The 24,697-nt window shown below is 42.8% G+C and overlaps 1 protein-coding gene across 1 annotated transcript in view; it reads right to left on the bottom strand.

Moving 5' to 3' along the window:
- Positions 1-1,325: 1,325 nt before the first annotated feature.
- LOC309536333 (tetraspanin-15-like) overlaps positions 1,326-24,697 on the bottom strand; it is a 97,314-nt gene continuing 73,942 nt past the window's right edge. The window contains exons 6-8 of the mRNA XM_082230472.1: positions 21,460-21,513; positions 20,401-20,517; positions 1,326-1,855 (exon numbers count right to left, since the gene is read on the bottom strand). Coding sequence (XP_082086598.1) covers positions 1,625-1,855; positions 20,401-20,517; positions 21,460-21,513 — 402 coding nt within the window. The 3' untranslated portion in view covers positions 1,326-1,624. The remainder of the gene's footprint in view (positions 1,856-20,400; positions 20,518-21,459; positions 21,514-24,697) is intronic.

Genomic DNA, 24,697 nt, shown 5'->3' with positions numbered 1-24,697 from the left:
ACTCTTGTGATTTCCAGAAACTGGTATTCAGAGGCATACGGTTTCAAAATATGGCTGTAGAACATAGACCTATTTTCCAGGGTTAGTCCCAGATTTATAGAAGCCATCCCATTTCTGATTTGATCCCAGAATGTCCCACTTTTCCTTAAAGGTAAAGGTAAAGGTACCCCTGCCCGAACGGGCCAGTCTTGACAGACTCTGGGGTTTGTGCGCCCATCTCACATCTATTGGCCGGGGGCCAGCGCTGTCCGGAGACACTTCCGGGTCACGTGGCCAGTGTGACAACGCTGCTCTGGCGAGCCAGAGCCGCACACGGAACGCCGTTTACCTTCCCGCTGGTAAGCGGTACCTATTTATCTACTTGCCCCCGGGGGTGCTTTCGAACTGCTAGGTTGGCAGGCGCTGGGACCGAGCAGCGGGAGCGCACCCCGCCGCGGGGATTCGAACCGCCGACCTTTCGATCGGCAAGCCCTAGGCGCTGAGGCTTTAGCCCACAGCGCCACCCGCGTCCCTCACTTTTCCTTAGGACGTCCCTATTTTCATCAGAGAAATGTTGGAGGGTGTGGAGTTATGCGAACCCCGAACCAAGGAGATAAATAACTATACAACCAGGGCTTTTTTTCAGCTGGAACTCACTGGAACTCAGTTCTGACATCTCTCAGGTGGGCTCCATTGTCATTATAAGAGAATGAAGGAAGGGACCCCAAGGATCATCATGGCCAACCCCTTCTGAGGTAGCTCATTTCACCGTCAAACAGCTCCTACCCTTGGAAAGTTCTTGTAATTTGAGCCCATTGGCTTGGGTCCTTCCTATATATATAATATTCGATACACACAAAGACCAGGTCAGATCTGTGCTTAATAGATAACTACTTTCCACCCATTTGGTGGTTTGGGAGTGTGCAGCGTATTATTGCTGAGCTGAAACAGGGTCTTCGTTGCCAAGGCTGACACCCACTTTTTGCAACACTTTGTTGTAGTGAAATTGCCAGAGTGCCACGAGGAAATGCCCTCAATGTTTTTTGGCAGCACAGTGACACCAATTTACATGAAGACATGCTTGTTCCTCAGTGATGCCCACAAAGGCAGATCTGATGACTATACAGCTATGGCACCATCATTATCCCTGGCTGACTGGGTTTATGTAGCCTTTAAAATGGTGTGAAGTCAGAGCTGCAGATAAATACAGGGGATTTCAGGGGACCAGATGCATCTGGGTGAGAAAAGAGGAGCATTTTGGAATTTTACACGGGATGCAAACATGTGCGACTTTCATGTTGTACCTGCTCCTACATTCCAGGATGCTTTCAGTGGAAGATATTGGATAAAGGCAAGAACATATTTTATTTCCAAAAAAGACATACAAAAAAAGTGTGGAATCATAAAATAATACAAAATGCTATCTCAGGACACTCACCAAACCCAACTTAACCCATATTAACACCAACCAACCACACCCTTCTGAAGACTGTGTGGGATTTTAAAGGCATAGCACCCTTTGTCATACCTACTTCTCGCTTTGCTAAATGAAACAAATCACAATGCTACCCTGCATCTACGGATGCACTAAGCCTTGACCAGACTCTCTCAGAAGGTTGGTCTTGCAGACAGTCCCAAAATGCAATCAAACTTTACTCTGGAAGATGTCATCATTTACTGTGTCATCCTCTTTGTCAAGGACTGGTAAGTAGCCACCTTCACGGGGCAAACACCAGCACCAACCAGCACCAGTGAGGTCCAGAGAGGCAAAGTCGAAGTCAGTCATGTCTAGTGCCTTGAAATCCACAGTGTCCAGCCTGTAGTGAATCTCGTTGAGCTTTTGCCAGTATAACCAGGCCATCACCAAACCTACTGCCTGCAAGAAAAGATGGAGACAAAATTACTTGTTAACATGTGTGCTTTAAAATGCAATTATGACAGGGTACCGTATTTTTTGCTCCATTGGACGCACCGGACCATAGGAGGGGGAGAACAGGGAAATTTTTTTTTCTTGTTCTCCCCCTCTAAAACAAGGTGTGTTCAAGGTACATTCACCAGAGCTTGTGGGGCTGGCGGTGGGGGGGAAGCGCTGCTTTCCCCCACCGCCAGCCTCAAAGATCCCTGAAGCCTTTGGAGCGCAGCGCCCCGCTGCCCTGCAGAGGTTTGCGCACAGCCGTCCCCAAGCTAGTGCAGCGAGACGGAGCCCTCCCTCCCACTGTTCTGGCTTGGGAACAGCCTTGCTAGCTTCTGCAGGACAGCGGGGTGAAGGCACCGTCCCCAAGCTAGAGCAGCGAGACGGAGCGCTCCGCAGTGCTCCATCTTCCTGTTCTGGCTTTGGGCTTAGCGGCGCAGCCTGCATTCGCTCTATAGGACACACACACACATTTCCCCTTAATTTTTGGAGGGGGAAATGTGCGTCCTATAGAACGAAAAATACGGTATGTATGTGTACAGCTGGGGTTTCCCTAATACAACAGTGTGAGTATGCGTAACCCAAGCAAAGCTGCTTTGATAGAAGAACCTGCAGGGAAAGTTCACAGCAAGTAAGAATACTTGTGTTTACCTTCCATGGTCCAGCACAGCAGCCAACGTGCAAAAGGCAATGGGTCCATTTGGGCACTCTTGGAAGCTAACCTTATTAGCAGCAGAGGTACCTTTAGTCTGTCCTTGCAAAAAAGCTAATGCAATTCTACGCTGCATCAGCAGAAGTCAAATGTCCAGGTCAAGGGAAGTCATAAAGGTAAAGGACCCCTGACAGTTAAGTCCAGTCACAAACGACTGGGGTTGTGGAGCTCATCTTGCTTTACTGGCCGAGGGAGCTGACGTTTGTCCACAGACAGTTTTTCCAGGTCATGTGGCCAGCATGACTAAGCTGCTTCTGGTGAAACCAGAGCAGCGCACGGAAACAGCGTTTACCTTCCCGCTGGAGTGGTACCTATTTTTCTACTTGCATTTTGATGTGCTTTCGAACTGCTAGGTTGGCAGGAGCAGGGACCGAGCAATGGGAGCTCACCCCGTCGCGGGGATTCGAACCGCCGGCCTTCCGATCAGCAAGCCCTAGGCTCAGTGGTTTAGACCACAGTGCCACCTGTGTCCCTAGGGAAGTCATAGTCCCACTCTATTCTGCCTTGGTCAGACCGCACCTGGAATACTGTGTCCAATTCTGGGCACCACAATCTAAGAAGGATGTTGACAAGCTGGAACGTGTGCAGAGGAGGGCAACCAAGATGAGGAGGAACAGTTAAGGACTTTAAAAGTACAAACTTGAAGGCCTGGTACAAGGGAGTGTGGTGTGATGCCCTTACAGAAAAAATGACTCTCAAATTAAGAATGGCAAGAAGAACAAAGGAAGATACCTTTGTGGGAGAATTGTGGATCTTCATTTCGTTCACAATTTCTCCAGAAAACCAGAGATCAGTTTTGTTTATACTAGCTTGTAGATCCCTTAATACCATGTTTTATAGATGTGTAGTGTTATTAGTTGTGATGTATGTGTGGGAATGTAGGTTTTCATAATGTATTTTTTGGGGGGTCTTTGGTTTATTTTATTTAAATAAGGATCCTGCGCAGTGGAAGCTCGTTTTCAAAAAGATTGCTCATATTGCTTAATCACCCTAAAACTTAGAGAAGCCCGATATATAATATTAGATTGAGAAAGAACTCCCTTTATAGCCTCTGGCAAGAACAGCCCAGTTTATGATTCAGTCTGTTAACCGTCCCTCTGACGTGGTAGTGCACACATCCCAGCTCCCTGAGCAGTGAGAGGTCCAAAGGAAGCACCATGAAGGCTGTGCAGCACAAGCCTGCTTGTATTTACTCAGCAGTAAGTCCCAATGCATTTAATGTAAAACTAGGGGGTTGTGCAACTAGCACAAGCCGGAATGAGCCTGGTGGGTGGCATTCTGGCTTACACGTCAACTTTAAACCATTGGGTTATGAAGCTGGCTTGTTCAACTAAGTGCAGCTTGTAATAAATGAAAATCTCTGGTTTGTATGAAGTAACAAGCCCGATTCTATGAAAGCAAAACTAACTTCTGTTGAACACTTTCCCCAAGGAGTAGGGGTATGGAAGCTCAAGACTTGCTTGGGTTTGTAACAGCTAACAGACGTAGCATTTAACCATGGTTTACTATTACAGTGGTACCTCGGGATGCGAACGGGATCTGTTCTGGAGCCCCATTCGCATCCTGAAGCGAATGCAACCTGCATCCGCATGTTGCCCTTTCAGTGTGATGTCATTTTGAGTGTTTGCGCATGCACGTGCAGCGAAACCTGGAAGTAACGCGCTCCATTACTTCTGGGTCTCTGTAGAGCGCAACCTGAAAATACTTAACTTGAAGCACATTTATCCCCAGGTATGACTGTACATGCGAATGCAACTACTTGCTTCACTGGGATTTACTTCTATGACATCACATCAATGGGCTGCTGACATCACTTTGATGGACAGTTCTGCGGGCACAGTGGATCCCTGCACTCAGCAGAATTCAACACCCTCGCTTCCCATCAGCTAATGAGCAGAGAGAGCACAAATTCTGCTTGCTTCAGAGGTGCACACAGTCACTCCTGTGGGGAACTAGTGCCTATGGTCTATTCCTGCAGAAAGCTGTTCAAATCTGCTTGGTTTGGCTGTGAGCATCTGGCTGGACTGATCCCACCCGTCCATCAGCTAATCGATGAGGAGTTCAATCCTGCTTGGTCACTAGCTCCCTTCACCCCCGCTAGCCAACTTTGACAGGTAGGTGGACTCGCCCACCTCTCAAATCTTGCCCGCCTGTCAACGTTGGCCCAGGTGCAGGGGGCAGGTAATTAAATATCTGGCCCATTGGGGTCTAGAAGGTTTCCCATCCCTGTACTACAGTATACTGCCTGAATAACTGTAATAACTACACAAGGTATAATCCTGCCCAGCCTTCACCATGTGATCCCACGTTGAGTTGCAACAATTTAAAAATACAGTATTAAAATTAGGTAAAACTAAATGAGTAATCGTGCAATGCTATGCATAGGAGCCAACTCCTAGAGGCCAAGGAGTCTTTGCTCCCCCCCCATAAAATATTTGAGGGGGTCACTCTCCCCCCCCCAAAGTTGATGGGCACTGCCATTCAAATGGTGTGCATGCACTGCATCATGTGACTGATTATGCAGGGCGGGGCTTACCCCTCATGCTATGCATGTATAAAAAGGTAAAGGGACCCCTGACCATTAGGTCCAGTCATGGCCGACTCTGGGGTTGCAGCGCTCATCTTGTTTTATTGGCTGAGGGAGCCAGCGTACAGCTTCCAGGTCATGTGGCCAGCATGACTAAGCTTCTGGCGAACCAGAGCAGTTCCAAGCATAATAGGAGGATGCAGACTCCTGAAAACAGGTAGGTTCCTATTATGTGGGCCGCTATTCATAACGTAGACAACCGTCTGGAGAAGCGCTGACAGAGCCTGAGATTCCAGCAACTGCCAGATCACCCTAAAAAGCTATAAACTGGGCCTTTGTTATTTCAGATCAAGAGAGAGCTCAATATGGTATATTGTGAGCAGGAAAATGTATTCATTAGTGACAAGCGCTACTTCTTCATTCTCAAAGTGGGCTTATTTATAACTTTCCACCTGATATCTCCCTTGATAACAGTCCCAATGCAGCAATTGCAAGCAATATACTATAACAGAGAATGTGTTCTGTTCTTCAAAAAATAATCAGGTAGAAGCTGTTAGCTAGGAAACAGATGCTGATGATAAATAATGATTGTAAGAGCATTAATCAGCACCATCCTGTGTGCACTAGGAACAGCAGGCATTCAGGAAAAATCAGAGAAGTTGCTTGATTTGCATTAACTCCTTGATCACTCCAGTGACAGCTTATTTGCAGGAAAACAGCTTGAACCAAATTCAATGAAACTATGGCATACAGCAGACACGTCTCTTCTCCCTCCCCCAGATATATTGTTTAAGAGTCACTGCCACCCATTATATGTGTGCTCATAATTTTAGCCCATAAAAATTTAGCTCATAATTTTATGGTTCTGAGATCAGACAGGTTGTGTGCATGTCTGCATGTGCTTTAAAAATCTGCAGTGCCCCTTTGATTGGACAATCTTAGCCAGGGAAAAAATCAGTAAGTGTTTGCATCAGTCTATCATACTGCCCTCAAGTCTCTTAAAAGTCTCCTGTATCTCTAGGTAATGACGGTTTTTTGATGCCACCAGCTGTGCTGAAGAGCAGCTGTGATGAAGTTGTTTGGCTCAACTTCATTCAGCTTTTCAACCTAGTGAGGTTCACATAAAAGGCACCAACTATTTCTACTTGCAAAGGGTAGTTGGGGATTTTCTGGTAATTGTCCCTGGAAAATCACCCTGCCTGGTTTTCTTTTCTTTTCTTTTGCCTTAAAAACCTTTGAAAATTGCCCTAAGTTGCACTGCTGCCATAATAAACATACCCCAAACTAAAACCAATCCCTGCAGCCTCTCATTCTTATAAAATACTGCTATACTTATAAGCCGTTCCAACTCTAAACCTCCGTGGGTAGCACCAGCAATCTGGATATTATTGTTGGTTGTACTCTGTGTATGTTGCCTTGGCAGGATCTTTGTTTTGAAAGATGGGATATAAAGAAACAAGCATCTGCATGAAAACCTCTACTTGCAACATAATTTTGGAGTCATGGATGATGACATTGTATTGCTAGCACATCTATTTGCATACCTGCTGTTCTCCTAAGAAATTATTTCTGGTGTGGTAGGTCTTTGGAATCAGTAAGTTTGGTGCTGTGCTGAATTACCCAACAGGCAGACCACACATATTCTTAGGGATCCAGCAAAGCAAAAAAATGAGAAAATTGTGAAATAATTTGACATATTACAAATAAAGCAGCTAAGTATGAAGTAATCACCATGGGGAAAATCTGATTTTCTTCATTCTTTCTCTATCTTATAATCTTACTTTGATCTTTTTGTTTGTTATATGGTGATGGGATTTTATATGTTTGGTGGTTTGTTTGTTATTTAAAAATTGTAATAAATATCTTTAAAAAAAAAAAGAAAATCTGATTTTCTTATACTCCACACTCCTCCCACATTTTCGGTCCTCTTTTTATTACTAATATCCACCTAAACCAGGAGACATTAACAAAATAATGCAAGAAAAATGGATCCTATCATGTGCTGCACATGACATGCATGCATGCACATTTCAGCACACATGTAAACCTTTCATTTCAAAAAATAATTTTGTTGTTGTTTAGTATTGGTTTTATTTTTAATTACATACAGGGGTGGGGCACCACAATCTTTTCTGTGCTTTGGACCTCTAAAGGTCTTTATAGAGATTCAGGGCAGATAAAACAAAGTCCTCATGAAGTGCATAGCTAAATGATGGAACTTGCTTCCACAGAGAGCCGTGATGGCCACCAACCTCAATGTCTTTAAAAGATGATTAGACAAATTCACGGAGGAGGAGAGCTTTTGGTGGCTAATAGCAATGATGGCTCTGCTCTGCCTTCATAGCTGGAGGCAGCAATGTTCCTGAATACCAGCTGATTGAAACCGCAGGCAGGCAGGGAGAGAGAGAGAGAGAGAGAGCTCTTGCCTTCCAATCCTGCTTGGGGCATCTGGTTGGCTACTCTTGAGAACAGGACGTTGGGCTAGGTGGGCCTGATCCAGCAGGCCCTTCTTAAGTTCTTATTTCTCAATTTGGCCCTGGCTTGGCGAGATGCTTTCACGCAACAGTCAGTTTTCAGATTAATACCATAGACGGCTCCCAGACAGGATGGTCACTGGTGAAGACAGATTTGTGCAATGCATACAAGCTCAATTTGCTAGCTCAGAAGTACAGTGGTACCTTGGGTTACAGACGCCTCAGGTTACAGACTCCGCTAACCCAGAAATAGTACCTCAGGTTAAGAACTTTGCTTCAGGATGAGAACAGAAATCGCGTGGCGGCAGCGGGAGGCCCCATTAGCTAAAGTGGTGCTTCAGGTTAAGAACAGTTTCAGGTTAAGAAGGGACCTCCGGAACGAATTAAGTTCTTAACCCGAGGTACCACTGTATCTGCGTGTAACAGTGTTGGGTTTTTTGTTTTTTTAGCATAGCAATTCTCAAGGGTTTGAGTTGCCTAACTTTAGACTGAATAAAATAATTTGAATTAAATCAAATGAAGCTGTGACTGATGGACACACACCGACTGCTAATTTGCTCCAGGTGCTGTAAGTACAGCTAGAAATTAGCATTTGGCTAGAAAACACAACTGTGTCTATAATGTGACCACCCATCTACGTGGAGATGTCACAGCAGAGGAGAAACACCCACAGTGTGGTCTAAACAGGTGCATGCAAAATTGTAGTTTCTGCTTGAGGCATGTTATGTGCTCTCCATGAACAGCGAGAAAATTCTGCTTCCCTACTCAGGCTCTTCTTGAGTCGTAATCTGGCCCTGGGCTGGTGGGATACTTTCAAGCAACAGCCTGTTGACAGATTAATGCCATTGACTCTCATGGCTCAATTTAGCTACATTTGATTTCTAAAGGGCTCTCACTGATGTTTCTTCAGAGCTTCTGAACTGTCACTTTCTTGAAAATTAGATTTATACCAATGGCGATTAGTGTCAATATGAAGAGAACTAAGTGACAAGAGCAATATTTATTAAGTTAAGCTGAACAATTTCTGTTTTGTGTTGGCTTTGTTGTGTATAAACAATACTAATGACTTTCTTTAGTGCTAATCGATCTGGTAAACAGCCTTGTAAACTGAAATGGGTGAAGAGAAGAGTTTATATGAAGTGCTCTATCAATTAGACAACACTGTCTCTGTTAATTGCAAAGGAACATATAGAAGTCAGGAGATGGGCTGAACAATTAACTGCGGACAGGCATACCTACTTAACTATGAATTAACAGGTGAATGTTTTCACTGACAAATCCATTTACACCTGGGAGAAGCTGGGACGCACTCTTATGATAGTCACTGAATTCTTTGTGACAGTTCAAGTCAAAAAAATGGCATCTGGTTTTACATTACCCAGTTAAGAATAAACAATGGTGTGTCAAGATGAGAGCTCTTAAAGGTACCATGTGCTCCTCTGGTCCTATCTTGTAAAGTATATGTGTGAGACAAGTGCAGTAGTGCTGTGAACTGGGCTTGTGTGTTGCAGGACATAGCCATAAGGACAGAATCAGGATCAGGCCCATGACCCACCTAGTCCAGCATCCTGTTCTCACAGGGGCCAACCAGATGCCCGTGGAAGACCAGGGAGCAGAACGTGAGCAGAAGACCACTCTCCCCTCCTGCGGGTTTCAGCAACTGGCATTTGGAATCATTGCTGTCTCCAACTGTGGAGGCAGAGCAGAGCCATTGTGGCTGAATTTATCCTATCCTCTTTTAAAGCCATCCAAGTTGGTGGCCATCCCTGTGTCCTTGAGGAGCAAGTTTCATAGTCTGACTAAGTGCTGCATGAAGAAGTCCTTTTGTTTATATGTCCCAAATCTCCCAATTGTCCTAAATCTTCCAACATTCAGCTACACTGGATGTCCATGAGTTTGAGTGTTATGAGAGGGAGAAATAACTTCTCTCTGTCTACTTTCTCCATGCCAGACACCATTTTATAAACTTTTATCCTGTTGTATCCTTTCTATCAAAATGATACAAGGGAGCCATTATTGCCTGTGGTGTGCAATACATCACACTGCTGTCTCTGGTCAAACACTGGTGACAATGGTGATAAAAAATGTGGTTTGGTGGGCCCAATCCAGCCCATTGGCTGTAGGTTCACCACCACTATTTTAAGCTGTATGCAGTTGTGCACATCACAGCCTAGGACCCTCGTACCTATGGGACCGCCTCACCCAGTATGCCCCATGGAGGACCTTAAGGTCCATAAACAGCAACACCCTAGTGGTCCTGGGCCCTAAGGAAGTTAGATTAGCCTCAACCAGAGCCAGGGCCTTTTCAACACTGGCTCCGGCCTGGTGGAACGCTCTGCCTCATGAGACCAGGACCCTGCAGGATCTGATTTCTTTCCGCAGGGCCTGTAAGAGAGAGTTGTTCCACCTGGCCTTTTGGCTTGGAATCAATTTGATTCCCTACCCCTCTTTCTTTTTTCCTTTCTCCTCCTGTGAAGAGGCTGCATTTTAATGTTTTAATGTTGTATTTTAATCTTGCTTTTTAAGTTGTATTTTAATCAGCTTGCTTTTATTATTGGTTGTTAGCTGCCCTGAGCCCGGTCTTGGCTAATAATAATAAAATAATAAATAATACTGTAAATTAATTTTATTATTTTATTATTATTATTACCGAAGACATAAAACTGAAAATAAGGCAAGCTGCTGGTTTTTTTTTTTTAAATATAACTGTCTTCTCCCCTTCATCCCTCTGCTCCACTGGTGGTAGCACCATGGGAAGTGCACCAAGGGACTGGAGAAGGTTAGGGGGAAACTCGTAGGCAAGCTGTTTCTCTTCTCTTCTCTTCTCTCTCCTACACTGTCCCCCACGATGGGGAAGCTCCAGGGGCCATCATAAGGCTCAAATACTGGCTTGTAGCTGTGGATTCTTACCAAAAGAGAACCATCTCCCTTGCAAAAAATTATGAAGGATGCCAGCATAATGGATGGGATCAGTTTGAGAGCAACCAGTAGAGTAACACTTGCAATTCAACAGACCGCTGTGGGGAACAAACACTGTCCCCCTGGTTTTCACCTCCCTAAGCACCTACCCAGTCTGCCCAGTTTGGATGAATGTTACCCAGCAAGATGAACACTCTCCTTCACTTCCTCTAATTTTAGGGATGGATATTGATGACTTGGAGAGAACACAGAGAAAAGCTTTTAAAACATTTTCTTCTTTTTTTTTTGGTTTTGCTAACATTTATACAGTCAAAGTGCACCGAGTCTTGTGATGTGTGAAGACCAAAAGGCCAGAAATTGTTTTTACTGTCCTATAATATTAATAAAGCATCCAGAATATGCTTTTCTCTAAAGCCATGCAGATTCTGGCTAATGCAGTGAAGGTTATTATTACTGCATCTGAATCATCTACTTAACAAAACTATATTGACATTTGAAGGAGGAGAGCTCAAGTTTGTTTACCTTGGCAAAACCATCACTAACAATTTTTTTGCTTAGTGTGAATAATGTGTTTATTGAAGCAATGGACAGTTTTCGGTTTTATGGGGTGCTAAAGAGCATTCATTTCCTTCTTTTAAAACACTTTGTTTTTGTAAATGATATGCTAAGTGCCTCCCTGTCACTTAGCAACCTTCCCTGATTTTCAGAAAGTCTTCTTTGAGGATTATAAATGGATGTTAATCAGCTGGGGGGTTGGGGGGTTGCTATGGCTGGAGAGGACTTTGTGTGCTTCGAGGAAGAGAGACATTTCACCTGCTTACGTTAAAGGGAACAGAAGCAGTGAGTGGGAGGAGGATGGCATTCCCCTGCCTGGGCAGCCCCACAGGGGCCGAAAGACCCCCAACTCCTCTTCTCATTGAAACCTTTCTGCTCCAGCTGGTCTTTGAAAGAATTCTGTCACTATGAATCAGTGCCTGGATCTTCTTTCCCCCTCTGCTCTCGCAGTCCCTTTTCCTTTTGTGGAAGTCCGAGCAGGGACTGCCCAGCACTGGCATATGTACCCTGTCCTGGAGACTCCTTCTGGCTGAAGAGTGGGATAGAAATAATTCAAAAAGTAGTAATTAAGGGGCTTGTGTGGTACTGCCCTGCACTCCACCAACTAGGTTATGCTATCCAATGCGGCCAGGGAGTGGCCTCACTGATTAGCTTTCAGAAAAAAGCCAGCTAGTATTATGCCTTCCATTTCAAACCAGAGCTCAATGCCAGTGCAGTCCATGGCTCTGTTCCCGAACTGCTCAGTGCTTGGAGTTCCACCAGCTAGGCTGGAGCCCTGGCTTGCCTCAGCACTCTAGTCAGCCAACCTGCAAGCACCAATCCTGGTGCACCCAGCTGTGCCTTTTACCAACTGCAGTTGCTTCAACAGTTGTGGCCATTCCTGGACTGGAAAACCTGGCCACAGTAGTTCATTGGTTACTTCAAGCTTGGATTACTGCAATGCACTCTGTGGGGCTTCCCTTGTGCTTGGCTCGGAAGTTGCAGTTAGTGCAGAATGCTGCAGCATGATTGCAGCCCTGTTTAGGGAAGCTTTTAATGTTTAATAGGTTAATGTTTAATGTTTAATAGGAAGCCGCCCAGAGTGGCTGGGGAAACCCAGCCAGATGGGCGGGGTATAAATAATAAATTATTATTATTAAGCATAGAACAACTGTGCTCAGAAATCTCCGCTGGTTTCTGATTTGCTACTGGGCCAAGTTCAGGTCGTTACTGTTAGTATAAAGCCTTTAACAACTTGGGACCAGTTTACCTACAAGATCACCTTACTTCATATGCACCCATTCACTGCTTTGATCAGCAGAACTGTCTCTGTTCCTGGTGTCAATTTGTAAGAACTCCCTTCCTGATTATGTCAGCCAGGCACTTCACTGTACTACCAAAAACATTTTTGTTTAGACAAGCCTACCCAGAAGCTTAGAAAGTTCGTGCGAGTGTTAGTCAGTAATTTTAACTTTTTGAACATTTTAAATTATTGTTGTTAATTTTTCTTATTGACAATTTTATTGTTTTATCATTTTTTGTAAACTGCTTTGTGCTTGTGGTTGTTTTTAGTCATCAAGCGGTGTATAAATGGAGACCACTCCCCATGCTTGCTCTTCAACTTTTGCATGTGGAAACAGCCTAAGCTTCCACTCCCTTCTGATCCAACGATCTGCCTTGGATCCTGATCGCTGCCTGGCTTGGATTGTGCATCCCAAATGTGAGCTTCTGAATCTTCTCTCCTGCTAGAACATGAACCTGCCTTTGGCTCTGTTAGCATGAGGTTGACTCTGGCTATTCAGCCTAAGTCTCCAACCAGGCTACCTGAAGACTGAGCCCTTGGAAGGCTGGCATCCAATGAATTCACAACTGTAGATGCTCAAAAACAGCCTTCCACAAGCTGGTGCCCTCCAGATTAGGCTGCATCTCCCATCAGATCTACTCAGCACGGTGTGGACTGATGAGAATTCCCATCCAAGACAACTGAAGAAGTTAGAGAAAGCTGCTCAACAAACTCACGGAGTATTTGCAACACAATACAAACCTCTGCTCAACTGGCTTAATATTTATTCGGCACACTTATACCCCACTTTTCCCTTCAAGGAGCTCAAGATGGCACACACACTTCCCTCCTCTCAATTTTATCCTCATAACAACCCTGTGAAATAGATCAGGCTGAGAGACAGTGACTAGCTCAAGGTCATCCGGTGAGCTTCATGGCTGAGCAGGGATTTGAACCCTGGTCTCCCAGGTCCTATTCTGACACTCTAACCACTATGCCACAACTGGCTCTTTAGGATAGTTAACAACACACATTATGTGCCTGCTTGTCACCAACATCATCATTCTTCATCAGTGTGAAGAGCCTGCAGCCTCTGACTCTCGTGTCCCAGTCCCTGTTGGATACAAAGGTCATGGCACTAGAATCATAGAGTTGGAGGGAACTTCCGGTCGGTGCCAGCGCTTAATGGCGGTCCTACCTCCGAGCTCCGGAGAAGGACTGCTCCGCAAGTTCGGGTCTTACCCGCTACGGCGAGCGGGGGACCCTTAAAATCTCAGGCGCTGAAGCCTGAGAACAAGGAGATTCGGTGGGCACCTTTGCGCCCCCCGGTACTGCGAAAGAGCCTTTTTAAAGGCTACGGAGCGGCATCGGGAGTGAGCGCGGTGCTGAGAGTCGTCACCCAGCCTGCGGAGTGAAGCCGCGTCGCCATAAGCGGAGAGCGCCGATTCCTTCCTGAAAAGAAAATTTGGACTGAATTCCCGTGAGTAGGAATTGAATACAATTGGGACCCTTCTAATCTTGAAAATTGGACTAAAAGCGGGGAGGTTAAATCAAGGAAGTCTCCCTCCCCCCGACTGCATGAAAGTGAAAGCAACGGAACTTTTAATCTGCATCCGTTGAAACTTGCTTTTATATAACTAAACCGGACACTCAGACCTTAGATCTCCCCTCTAGCTAGCAGGGCAGAGGGGAGGTGAAGGAGACTTTAGTTACTGCACGACCTATCTACAGTAAAAATCCTCTGCTGTCTCAGCTAACAAAGTACGAAACGGTCTGCCTTTTGGGACAATAAGACACTGAACTGACTTTCTCCTGTAAAAAGGGATATTGTGATACAAAGTTTATACAGTGCCTGGCTACAGTATATCACAAGAGGAAACAGTATTTACGGGGAAACTGTGGCAATTTGCAGCTATAAGCCTCCAGTTATACTTGCTTTAACTGTGGTAAAAAACTTTTTTCCTCACATCCTTTGTTTTCGAACTTGGACATTTCATTCCTGGCCATTTTGATTTGCTCCCCCTAGAGGGTAAAGTAAAATTTGGCATAGCTTGGGACAGTGGAATTTTCCAACGGGGAACAGCTTCTGTGGGAAACGACCTTGACATGAGTGGCTCACAAGAAGAGATAGTTACAAGAGCCAAGACCAAGCAACAACAACAACAACAGCTGCAGCAACAGACAAAGAAAAGAGGCTCAATTTCAGGCGTAACTACCGGATCTGCAGGAACAACAGGACAAGAAAAAGGGACGGCTGTCTCTATGGATGCTGTGACAGAAGCCCTGCTTAAAATAAATCAATCTTTGGAGTCTCTGACAAAACAGACTTCAGAAAATTCACAAAAATTAACAGAAATATCAGTAAGACTAAACCAGAATACAGAATCAATAAATAAATTGGTGGAGGAAAATGCTACTACGCGTAAAATTGCTGAAGATGCCAAAGTTACTGCTGAAGGAACACAAGAGAAATTAGAGCCGATTGCTAAGAAGGTTTATGAACACGACGCAACTTTGGCCTTGTGGGAGCTACAGAGAAAAGAGAGAAACTTAAAATTAAGACTGATTCCAGAGAATGAAAGAGACAACCTCGCGGAATATCTGACACGGGAGTTTGTTGACTGCTGGGATCTTGAAGAAGACGAATTCAAGATTACAACAGCTTTCAGACTGGGCAAAAAGCAGGACAGAAAGACTCCGAGAGATTGCCTGATTACATTTAGATCCAAGGACGAAAGAGATAAAATATTAGGACTACACTTTGAAAAGGCCTTGCAAATTGGAAATTCGGCTATACAGATCTTTAAAGATATTCCAAAATATATTCTGGATTTAAGAAACTTCTACAAGGATTTGGCTCTTCTGCTGAAGAAAAACTGTATCCGTTTCAGGTGGGAATTCCCACAAGGACTGTCATTTGACTACAGGGGAAAGAAGGTGAAGATAAAGACTATTCAAGACAAGGACAAATTTCTGGCAAGAAATCAGGAGGACCTACAGAAGGGGACAGTGGACGTACTTGCAGAACAGAGGAGAGCACTAGACATTTTGAATCTCTCCTTTGGACAAAAACCACCACCATCAGAAGAAGAGCAACAACTTGGAGCTGTTGGAGGAGCCTTAGAAAAATAACAAGATGGCTCTGCAATTCCTTAGTTGGAATTGTAATGGACTTAATGGGCCTCTGAAGAGAAAACAAGTGTTTCATATTCTGAACAGAGAACAACTGGACTTGATATGTTTACAAGAAACTCACATAACTAGAGCCCATAGAAGACTACTTATAAATAAAAGACTAGGACAAGAATTTATCGCATCAGATAAAGTTAAGAAAAGAGGAGTTGTAATATATGTGAAAGAGAAATGGGCCCCAAAAATGATATTTAAAGATGAACAAGGGAGATATCTGGCAGTGGAGATACAAGTACAAGGAGAAAAACTTTTAGTTGTGGGAATCTATGCACCAAATGAAGGTAAATCTGACTTCTTTAAGAGACTTCATGAAACTTTGATGGACTATCTGGATTACAATATGATAATTATGGGAGACATGAATGGTGTGGTCTCCACTAACATGGACAAGGCACAAAGACTAACAGTTAGCAAGGAAGGAAGACTTCCTAAGACTTTTTTCGAAATGACGGAAAACATGGACTTGATAGATATATGGAGAACAAGGAACCCTCTGGAGAGAGAGGGAACCTTTTTCTCTCAAGCAATGATGACCTGGACCAGAATCGATCAAATTTGGATTACTAGTGGCATGGCTCCAAAGGTTAAGAAGGTGGAAATCTGCCCAAAAACTTGCTCCGACCATAATGCCGTGAAGATGGAGATGAAACTTACAACAACTGGTCAATTCAGATGGAGAATGAATGACACCCTCTTCCGAGACAAGGAGATCCTTATGAAGGCCCAAAAAACTTTAAAAGACTATTTTGAAATAAATTTGAGGACCGACGTGGAAAAGAGAGTGATCTGGGACGCAAGTAAAGCAGTGATGAGAGGCTTCTTGATTCAACAAAATTCAATAAAGAGTAAAAAACAAAATGAGAAAAAAGAAAAGATTTTGGAAAAGATAAAGGAAGGAGAGAAAAAATTAAGAACAAAACCAAAGTCCCAGGAAATTTTAAGAGAGATTAAGGTATATCAAATACAATACATGGAACTGATGAACCAAGAGATTGAATGGAAGATAAAACAAATGAAACAAAAGACATTTGAATCAGCAAATAAATGTGGCAAACTTCTGGCATGGCAATTGAAGAAAAGGCAGAAATTGAATACGGTTACAAGCCTAGAAGTGGATGGAAAGAATATATCCAAACCTAACGAAATTAGAAACTGTTTTTTGAGTTATTTTAAAAAGCTATATACTCAAGGTTCGCAAAATGAAGAAGATATAGATAAATTCCTTGATAAATATGGATTACAAAAAATCTCTCATCAAAGCAAGATGGATCTGAACCAGAGAATAACAGAACAAGAGATAGAGGCTGCCATTCAGAACATGCAACTGGGCAAATCTCCAGGACCAGATGGACTGACTTCTAGATATTACAAATCGTTGAAGGAATGGTTGACTCAACCATTAAAAGAAGTGTGTAATGAGATCCTTGAGGGAAAGAAGGCACCTGAATCGTGGAAAGAAGCATATATTTCACTCATACCAAAAACAGAGACTGAAAAGACTCAACTGAAGAACTACCGCCCAATATCATTACTTAATGTGGATTATAAAATTTTTGCAGACATTTTGGCAAAAAGATTTAAAAGAGTGTTGATGGAAAGGATTCATAAGAACCAAGCAGGCTTTCTCCCTAAAAGACACCTGGCAGACAATGTAAGGAATGTAATAGACATTTTGGAAAAACTAGAGGTGAACATAAACACTAAAGCAGTATTGATTTTTGTGGATGCGGAGAAAGCCTTTGATAACATTTCTTGGAGCTTTATGATGAAGAACCTTCATGGGATGGGGGTGGGTCAAGGTTTTGAGAATGGTATGGCTGCAGTATATTCTGAACAAAAGGCTAAATTGATTGTAAACAATGTAGTAACCGAGGAACTTAAGATAGAAAAAGGAACACGACAGGGGTGCCCAATTTCCCCATTACTCTTTATTTCTGTCCTGGAGGTGTTGCTGAATATGATAAGGAACGACCAGCAGGTTGAAGGAGTGCAGGTCGGAGCTAAACATTATAAGTTAAGAGCGTTTGCAGATGACTTAGTACTGACTTTACAAGAGCCAATCACTAGTACGAAAAGGGTTTTAGAAATAATACAACAGTTTGGCCAGGTAGCTGGATTCAAGTTGAATAAACAAAAAACCAAAGTTTTAGGAAAAAACTTAACAGATATGGAAAAGGAGAAATTCCAAGAAGAGACAGGGTTGACAGTGGTTAAGAAGGTGAAATACCTAGGGGTTTATTTGACATCTAAAAATGTGAATTTGTATAAGGACAATTATGAAAAATGTTGGTCAGAAATCAAAAAAGATCTAGATATATGGTCAAACTTGAAATTGTCAATGTTAGGCCGAATTGCTGTGATCAAAATGAATGTATTGCCTAGAATGCTATTTTTGTTTCAGACCTTGCAGATTCTTGACAAGATGGAATGTTTCAAGAGGTGGCAGAGAGATATTTCGAAATTTGTCTGGCAGGGCAAAAAGCCCAGAATTAAATTTAAAATATTGACAGATGTAAAAGAAAGAGGGGGGTTTGCCCTGCCGGACTTAAAATTGTACTATGAGGCAGCAGCTTTTTGCTGGCTGAAAGAATGGATGCTCCTCGAGAACACGGACATTTTGGATCTGGAGGGTTTTAACAATGCTTTTGGTTGGCATGCATATCTATGGTATGACAAAGCTAATAGTGCCTTTAAAAATCATATAGTCAGGAAAGCACTATATAATGTTTGGATAAGATATAAAGATCTGTTGGAAAACAAAACCCCTAGATGGGTGTCACCAGTGGAGGCTAAAGCAGTGAAGAAACTCAATATGGAGGTCGGATGGCCGAAGTATTGGGAAATTTTGGAACAGGATGGAGATAAGCTCAAACTACAAAGCCATGAGAAATTGAAACATAAAGTACAAAACTGGTTTCAATATCGTCAAATAATGGAGTTTTTTAAACAGGATAGGAAAATTGGCTTCCAGGTGGAAAAATCAAAACTAGAAACTGAGTTATTAGAACCCAATACTAAGATTTTATCTAGAATGTATAACTTGTTGCTGAAATGGAATACACAGGACGAAACAGTCAAATCGGTTATGATCAAGTGGGCACAGGATGTTGGGCACAATATCATGTCAGCTGACTGGGAATGGTTATGGAACACCGGTATTAAATTTACGGCATGTAATGCCCTAAAGGAAAATATTATGAAAATGGTCTATAGGTGGTACATGACCCCAGTCAAGCTGGCAAAAATTTATCATCTACCCGATAATAAATGTTGGAAATGTAGAGAGACTGAAGGTACCTTCTACCACCTTTGGTGGACGTGCCCGAAGATTAAGGCTTTCTGGGAAATGATCTATAATGAAATGAAAAAGGTACTTAAATGTACTTTCTCTAAAAAGCCAGAGGCCTTTCTCTTGGGCATTGTCGGCCAATTGGTGTCTAAAGGGGATAGAACTTTTTTCATGTATGCCACAACAGCAGCAAGAATACTCATCGCGAAGTATTGGAAGACACAGGATCTACCCACTCTGGAAGAATGGCAGATGAAAGTGATGGACTATATGACATTGGCTGAGATGACAGGCAGAATCCGCGACCAACGAAAGGAGACGGTGGAAGAAGAATGGAGAAAATTCAAAAGTTACCTTAAGGACTATTATAAACTTAATGAAAGTTAAAGTGTTGTGGTTTTCAGAGACAAAGGGATACAGTGATATAAGGTCAGAATATAGAGAAGACTAAGATGATAGAGGTTGGAAGTAACAATTGGGAGTTGCTAAAAATTATGGACATTGGGATGCAGAAAGGGGGGGGGGAGGGGAAGTCCAAGAAAAGAGGTTTATGAAAATATGTTATGAAACTATACGTGTATGTTTGTCTTTTTAAGCGTTTGTTTGTTATTTAAAAACTTTGTAAAACCAATAAAAATTTTATAAAAAAAATAGAATCATAGAGTTGGAAGAGACCACAAGGGCCATCGAGTCCAACCCCCTGCCAAGCACTAGCTGACTGGAAAGAGTCTGTGGACACATTAAAAAGTCTGTAGGGCTCCAACCACATACAGGATTTCCCAAGGCAGAATAAAGCAGTATTATGACTTCCCTTATGTTAGTTTCCTAGAGATGAAGAGACAGGGTTTTCTGATATGTGTAATAGATTGGAACCACAACTGAAAGCTAATGAAATATGCCATGGCTATTACAAATGGAGAATTAATCATAAGTGGCTGTTAAACAGTAACAAGAGCATTTTTGGGTACATGACTGAATAATTTTATGATATATGAACCAGAAGTATGATAAATTATCTGCACTGATCAACTATCTATGTATCTATGCCTTTAAAAGAAGTTTTATTAGATATGAAGGTTAGAATCTAGGACACTTGATGTCCATGAGCAATGAAACAGAAAGCAACAGCAGGAAGGTTTTGATTAAAGGTACAGGAGACCTGCAAAACCTCAGCTGTGCTTTGCCTACCCACTCTGGATAGATTGGAGTGTAATTGGGGTTTATTGCAACCCATTTTCAGTGCCACAAATCAAGTTGAAAAAACATGGAAGCAAACTCTGGCAATTTTTCCATGTTGCTATCTGGAGTCTCTGAAAAAACGAGGTAAGGATCAGAATTCCAGAGGAAGAAACGAGGGTCTGTCAGTTAATGGAAATAGCCATACTGAATAATTTTTGACAATAATTTTATCAATACCCCAACCATCTGGCTTAATTAATGCAGAATTTTGTCTCTAAAAAAAGTATTTGGAATGTAGTTTCATGGTGATCTATAGTAAAGAAGTAATGTCTTCACCTCTGTTTTGGGGGGAAACACACACCTATGAATAGTCATCCAGGAGCAACACATTTTTTACATACCTGTGGAAACAGCAGAGAGCAAACAATTCCAAAAGTGGCTTCAAAATTGTCTTTAAGCCACAAGCCGACTGCATGGATGCAGCCACGTACGTGGATGGTGGCCACCAGCTCCAGGCGCTACAAAGAGAACAAATCACATTAAAGGCAATATTTTGAGTCAGAGAGAGCTGCGGTTGAGCTCTGTTCCTGTTTGTGGGCTTCCCCTGGGGCACCTGGTTGGTCAGAAGAGGAGGCTGGACCAGAAGGGACTGGGGCCTGATCCAGCAGGGCTCTTCTTGCATTTTATTTTATTATAATTTTTAAACAATCCAACAACATTTCAAATTTAGCAATCAATCATTCTACCTACGACTTCCCCTCCCTTCCTCCATGGTTCCCTCAAAATTTCAATTTATGTTGCATATTATAGTTACTCTATACCTTCACCTTATCTCACAATAAAAACAAAAAGTTCGCCCCCACTGCTCTTCTTACTCAAATCCTATTTGCGTTCTAACTTTTTTACACTGAGTTTTTAAGTATTCTGCAAGCATTTTCCACAGCTCTCCTTACACTCTTATTCCAGAAGCCAGCCAGATGCCGCAATGGGAAGCTCACAAGTAAGACACAAGTTCCAGCTTATGATCCCTGGCACCTGGTACTCAGGACCTCCCACTGGAGGTAGCCCACAGGTGTTGGTAGCCTTGTTCCCCATGAATTTGTCTAGCTTGCATTTAATGCCAACCAAGATAGCTGCCCGTCTTGTGGAACCAAATTCCATACCTGAACTATGTGCTGTGTGAGGAAGCCTTGCCTGTCACCTTTCCTTAAGCTCTCACTATTCGGCTTCATTGGGTGAGGACCTCAGTTGGTTCTACCATTACACAAGGGAGGAACAAAATGCCTCTTTATCTGCTTTGCTCCATGCATATGTTTATAGCCTCCATGATGTCCTCTTCCCTTACTAAGTATCCCTTACTCCCCCCTTGTCTGCCCCACAAAGCACAACCTCCTCTCTCCACAAATGTCTGCTACCTAATGCCTGGCTCAGCCCTCAGGTACCTTAAAAATGTTTGTTACCTCTTTATTTAGTGCCTTGTATCCACACAGTGTGTTAATGACTTCTCCTGGGGCCTATTAAGAGAGGAGGAAGAAGATACAAGCTCAATAACAGTGCAGGTGGATGGTGGGAATTTGTTGTTTTTAAAAGTCACCAGAAAGGTAAAAGAGGGTAGGATTCTCTCTCTTCCTCTTAAGACTTTTCACCAGACCACAAAAACTGTTGACAAACCACACCACAAAGGAGTTTAATAGAGGCCACTCTCTGACCTTCTGAACACTTGCATTTGGAGAGTCAGAACTTTGCACTGAAAGCATCTCAGACTCTGCAGCAGCTTTTAAGATGTCTGGAAGTCTCCTTTACAGATATATTTGGGTATAACTGCCAAGCATTTTGCAAAATTCCAAACAGTGATGAGGGTGATGCAAGGGGGGTGGGGACAGCCTGAAGGCACATCAAGAGTACATGTGGAAAGGTGTCTTTTTTCAGCCTTTGCCCCATTTGCTATTCACTTCCAGTATGCCACCTCCATTCACAGAATCATCAAACTCCATCAACTCCAAACTTCTCCTATTCATTCAAGGAGAAGGCTGTCCTATGGCCCCGTCTGCATTAGAAATTTGAACTATTATAACAAAGAATCCTGGGAGCTGTAGTTTGTTAAGAGTGCTAGGAGCAGTTATTAGAGGTCTCCTAACAACTATTTGCATCCTTGATAAACAACAGCTCCCAGGATTCTTTGCGGGGAGCCCTTTAAATGTATAGTGTAGACCTAAGTAGCTGAGTAGGTGGTGAGTTGTGATTATCTCTTTTTTATTTAAACAATTTATATACCACTTAACTACAATAGTATCTAAGTGGGTTACAAAGATACTATACAAAAATATAAAGATCAGTTAAAAATACAAATTCCAACTTCAATTAAAATGCCTACTGGAATAAAAACAGTCTTCAGTAGGTGTCAGAACGTCTGTAGGGAGGGTTCTGCTGAACCTCAGCTCGAAAGGAGAGCCATAAAATTGGGCCCACAGTGCTAAACACACAGCTACTAGTGGATATGAGCCACACATCTGATCATCTAATTCCTTATATCCCAGCCCAAAGAAATGCAAATTGCATCTTTTGATCATTTTCTTTCTCCTCCATGCCTTCAAGGCAGACTTAATTTTCATTTTCAGACATTGTCATTCTGACAGAAAAGGTTTTCCATAAATAATGATGTGTGACATCTTTGCATAATCCTGTATTCCTTTTGACTCTTGCGGAACACAAGGCCCAGGAACTGAACACGCAAGTCATGGGCCTCCAGAAAGCAAAGGAATCCCTTTCCATTGATTTCCTTTGTCAGCCAAACACATTTGTAGTAGAGCCAAACAGAGCAGTAATATCAGTCCTCCTCATAGTAAAACTGAGGAGTTCTGAAGAACAAAGAAGTCTAGAAGTGATTTTTTTTCCCTTTTCCTTTTTACTAACCACCATAGAACATGATTGAAATGCTCTTGGGCCTAATGCATAAACGTGAAGTGACTGTGAATTCCTTTCTGGGTTACATTTCAGGCAATTGTCCCTTGTCAATGGCATTTAAGCTAGAGGCAAAGAAGGGAGGTTTGGATCCCAAGGCCAAAATGAAAGCAATTCCATTAAGGTTGTATCCTAGCAAGGGAAAGTTCAGGCATTGGTTCAGGGTAATTGTTACCCTGGCACTTCCAGTAACTGAAATGCTTTATTTACCACAGGCCACAGGTGATATTAAATATGAAAGGTAGCATTTGGTTGACTAAGAAGGTGGGAGACAGCAACACAACAGAGGTTTATAAAATTATGAAATGTGTGGAGAGATAAATAAATTATTTCCTCATGCTACAATCTGCCACAGATGAGAAGTGAGTGATGGGGGGCAGCCAGAGGGGCATAAGGAGGAGCTGAGCAAGCATTTAGGGCAGCAGTTCTCAACCTGTGAGTCCCCAGATGTTGTTGGACTACAACTCCCATCATCCCTGAGCTCTGGCCTTGCTAGCTAGGGATGGTGGGAGTTGTAGTTCAACAACATCTGGGGACCCCACAGGTTGAGAAAGGCTGATTTTGGGTTTAAGAGCTGTGTAAGGAGTATGGTGTCCCACACAGCTGGCTGTGCTGTCATGACGTTGCCCTTGTGGCAAGATGGTGAGGGAGGCACTCAAAACCAATGACTCATCTGGTGAGAAGCTTGGAGAAGGAGACTGAAACCCTATAAACCATAGTCAAAATAAAAAAATTCCTTCCAGTAGCACCTTAAAGACCAACTAAGTTAGACCAACACGGCTACCTATCTGTACCTATAAACCACAGTGGCTTCTCTTCTGCAACCCCCGAGTCTACGTCATTGCCATATGAGATACCCTGTGAGAAAACAACTCTGGGTTCTTTTTTTTTTTTTATATAAAATTTTTATTGGGTTTTCACATTTTATATAGTCAAAGACAAAAACATAAAAAACAAGCAAACACATAAGCAAAGAAAAAAAAGAAAAAACAACAACAAACATATATACTTTCCCGAAAATGTCATTTCCTAACCCTGGTCATTGACTTCCCCCTACCCCCTCCCTTGCATCCCCATTTCCAAATTTATGTCAGCAAATTAGCATTTCGCTGTCTTAGTATTAGTCCTTTTATGAAAACAAAACAAATTTAATTTTTTCTAAGTTGGACCTCAATTCCCTTCCATCGATTTCCCATCTTGTCTTGAATAATAATCTTTTTAACCAAATCCCATAATCATGAGTGTTGTTAAAACTTAATTTTTTCCCTCCCTCCCATCCCCGGTTTGCGTCCCTTCCCAAAGCATGTCCAAAATGACAGTTCCTAGCCCGGGTTCCTCACGTCCGAGGCCCTCCAGTCTCTTTCAGTCCCTCTCCGCCGGTCTTGTTGGTAATCCTTTATGCCAGTCGTCACATCTCGAAAGAGTTCTTTCACCATCAATCCAAAGTCTCTTCCCATATTTGCAAACAGCTGCTGAAGAGTTTCCATAAGGCATGAATCTTGAAGGTAATCAAAGTCAGAGTCTATGTGAAGGCCCCAATTATATTTCTTTATTTTAAATTCCTTAATTTCATAGACTCCCAGGGCCTCCACTTTCGTCTTCTGCATCTTTTGTAGATTTATAGTAGATTTGCTCCAATAATCTCCTTGTTTGTATTCCACAGGCGTCAGCTTCTGCTCTGTATTTTCCCACATCACTTCTCCTCTTTCTTGTTTTGTCTTCTCCTCTTCTTTGATT

Source organism: Podarcis vaucheri (assembly GCF_965113315.1).
Source record: "Podarcis vaucheri genome assembly, chromosome: 7".
NCBI lineage: Eukaryota > Metazoa > Chordata > Lepidosauria > Squamata > Lacertidae > Podarcis > Podarcis vaucheri.
Note: the sequence above shows the minus strand (reverse complement) of the source record. Positions and strands in the feature narration are given on the sequence as shown.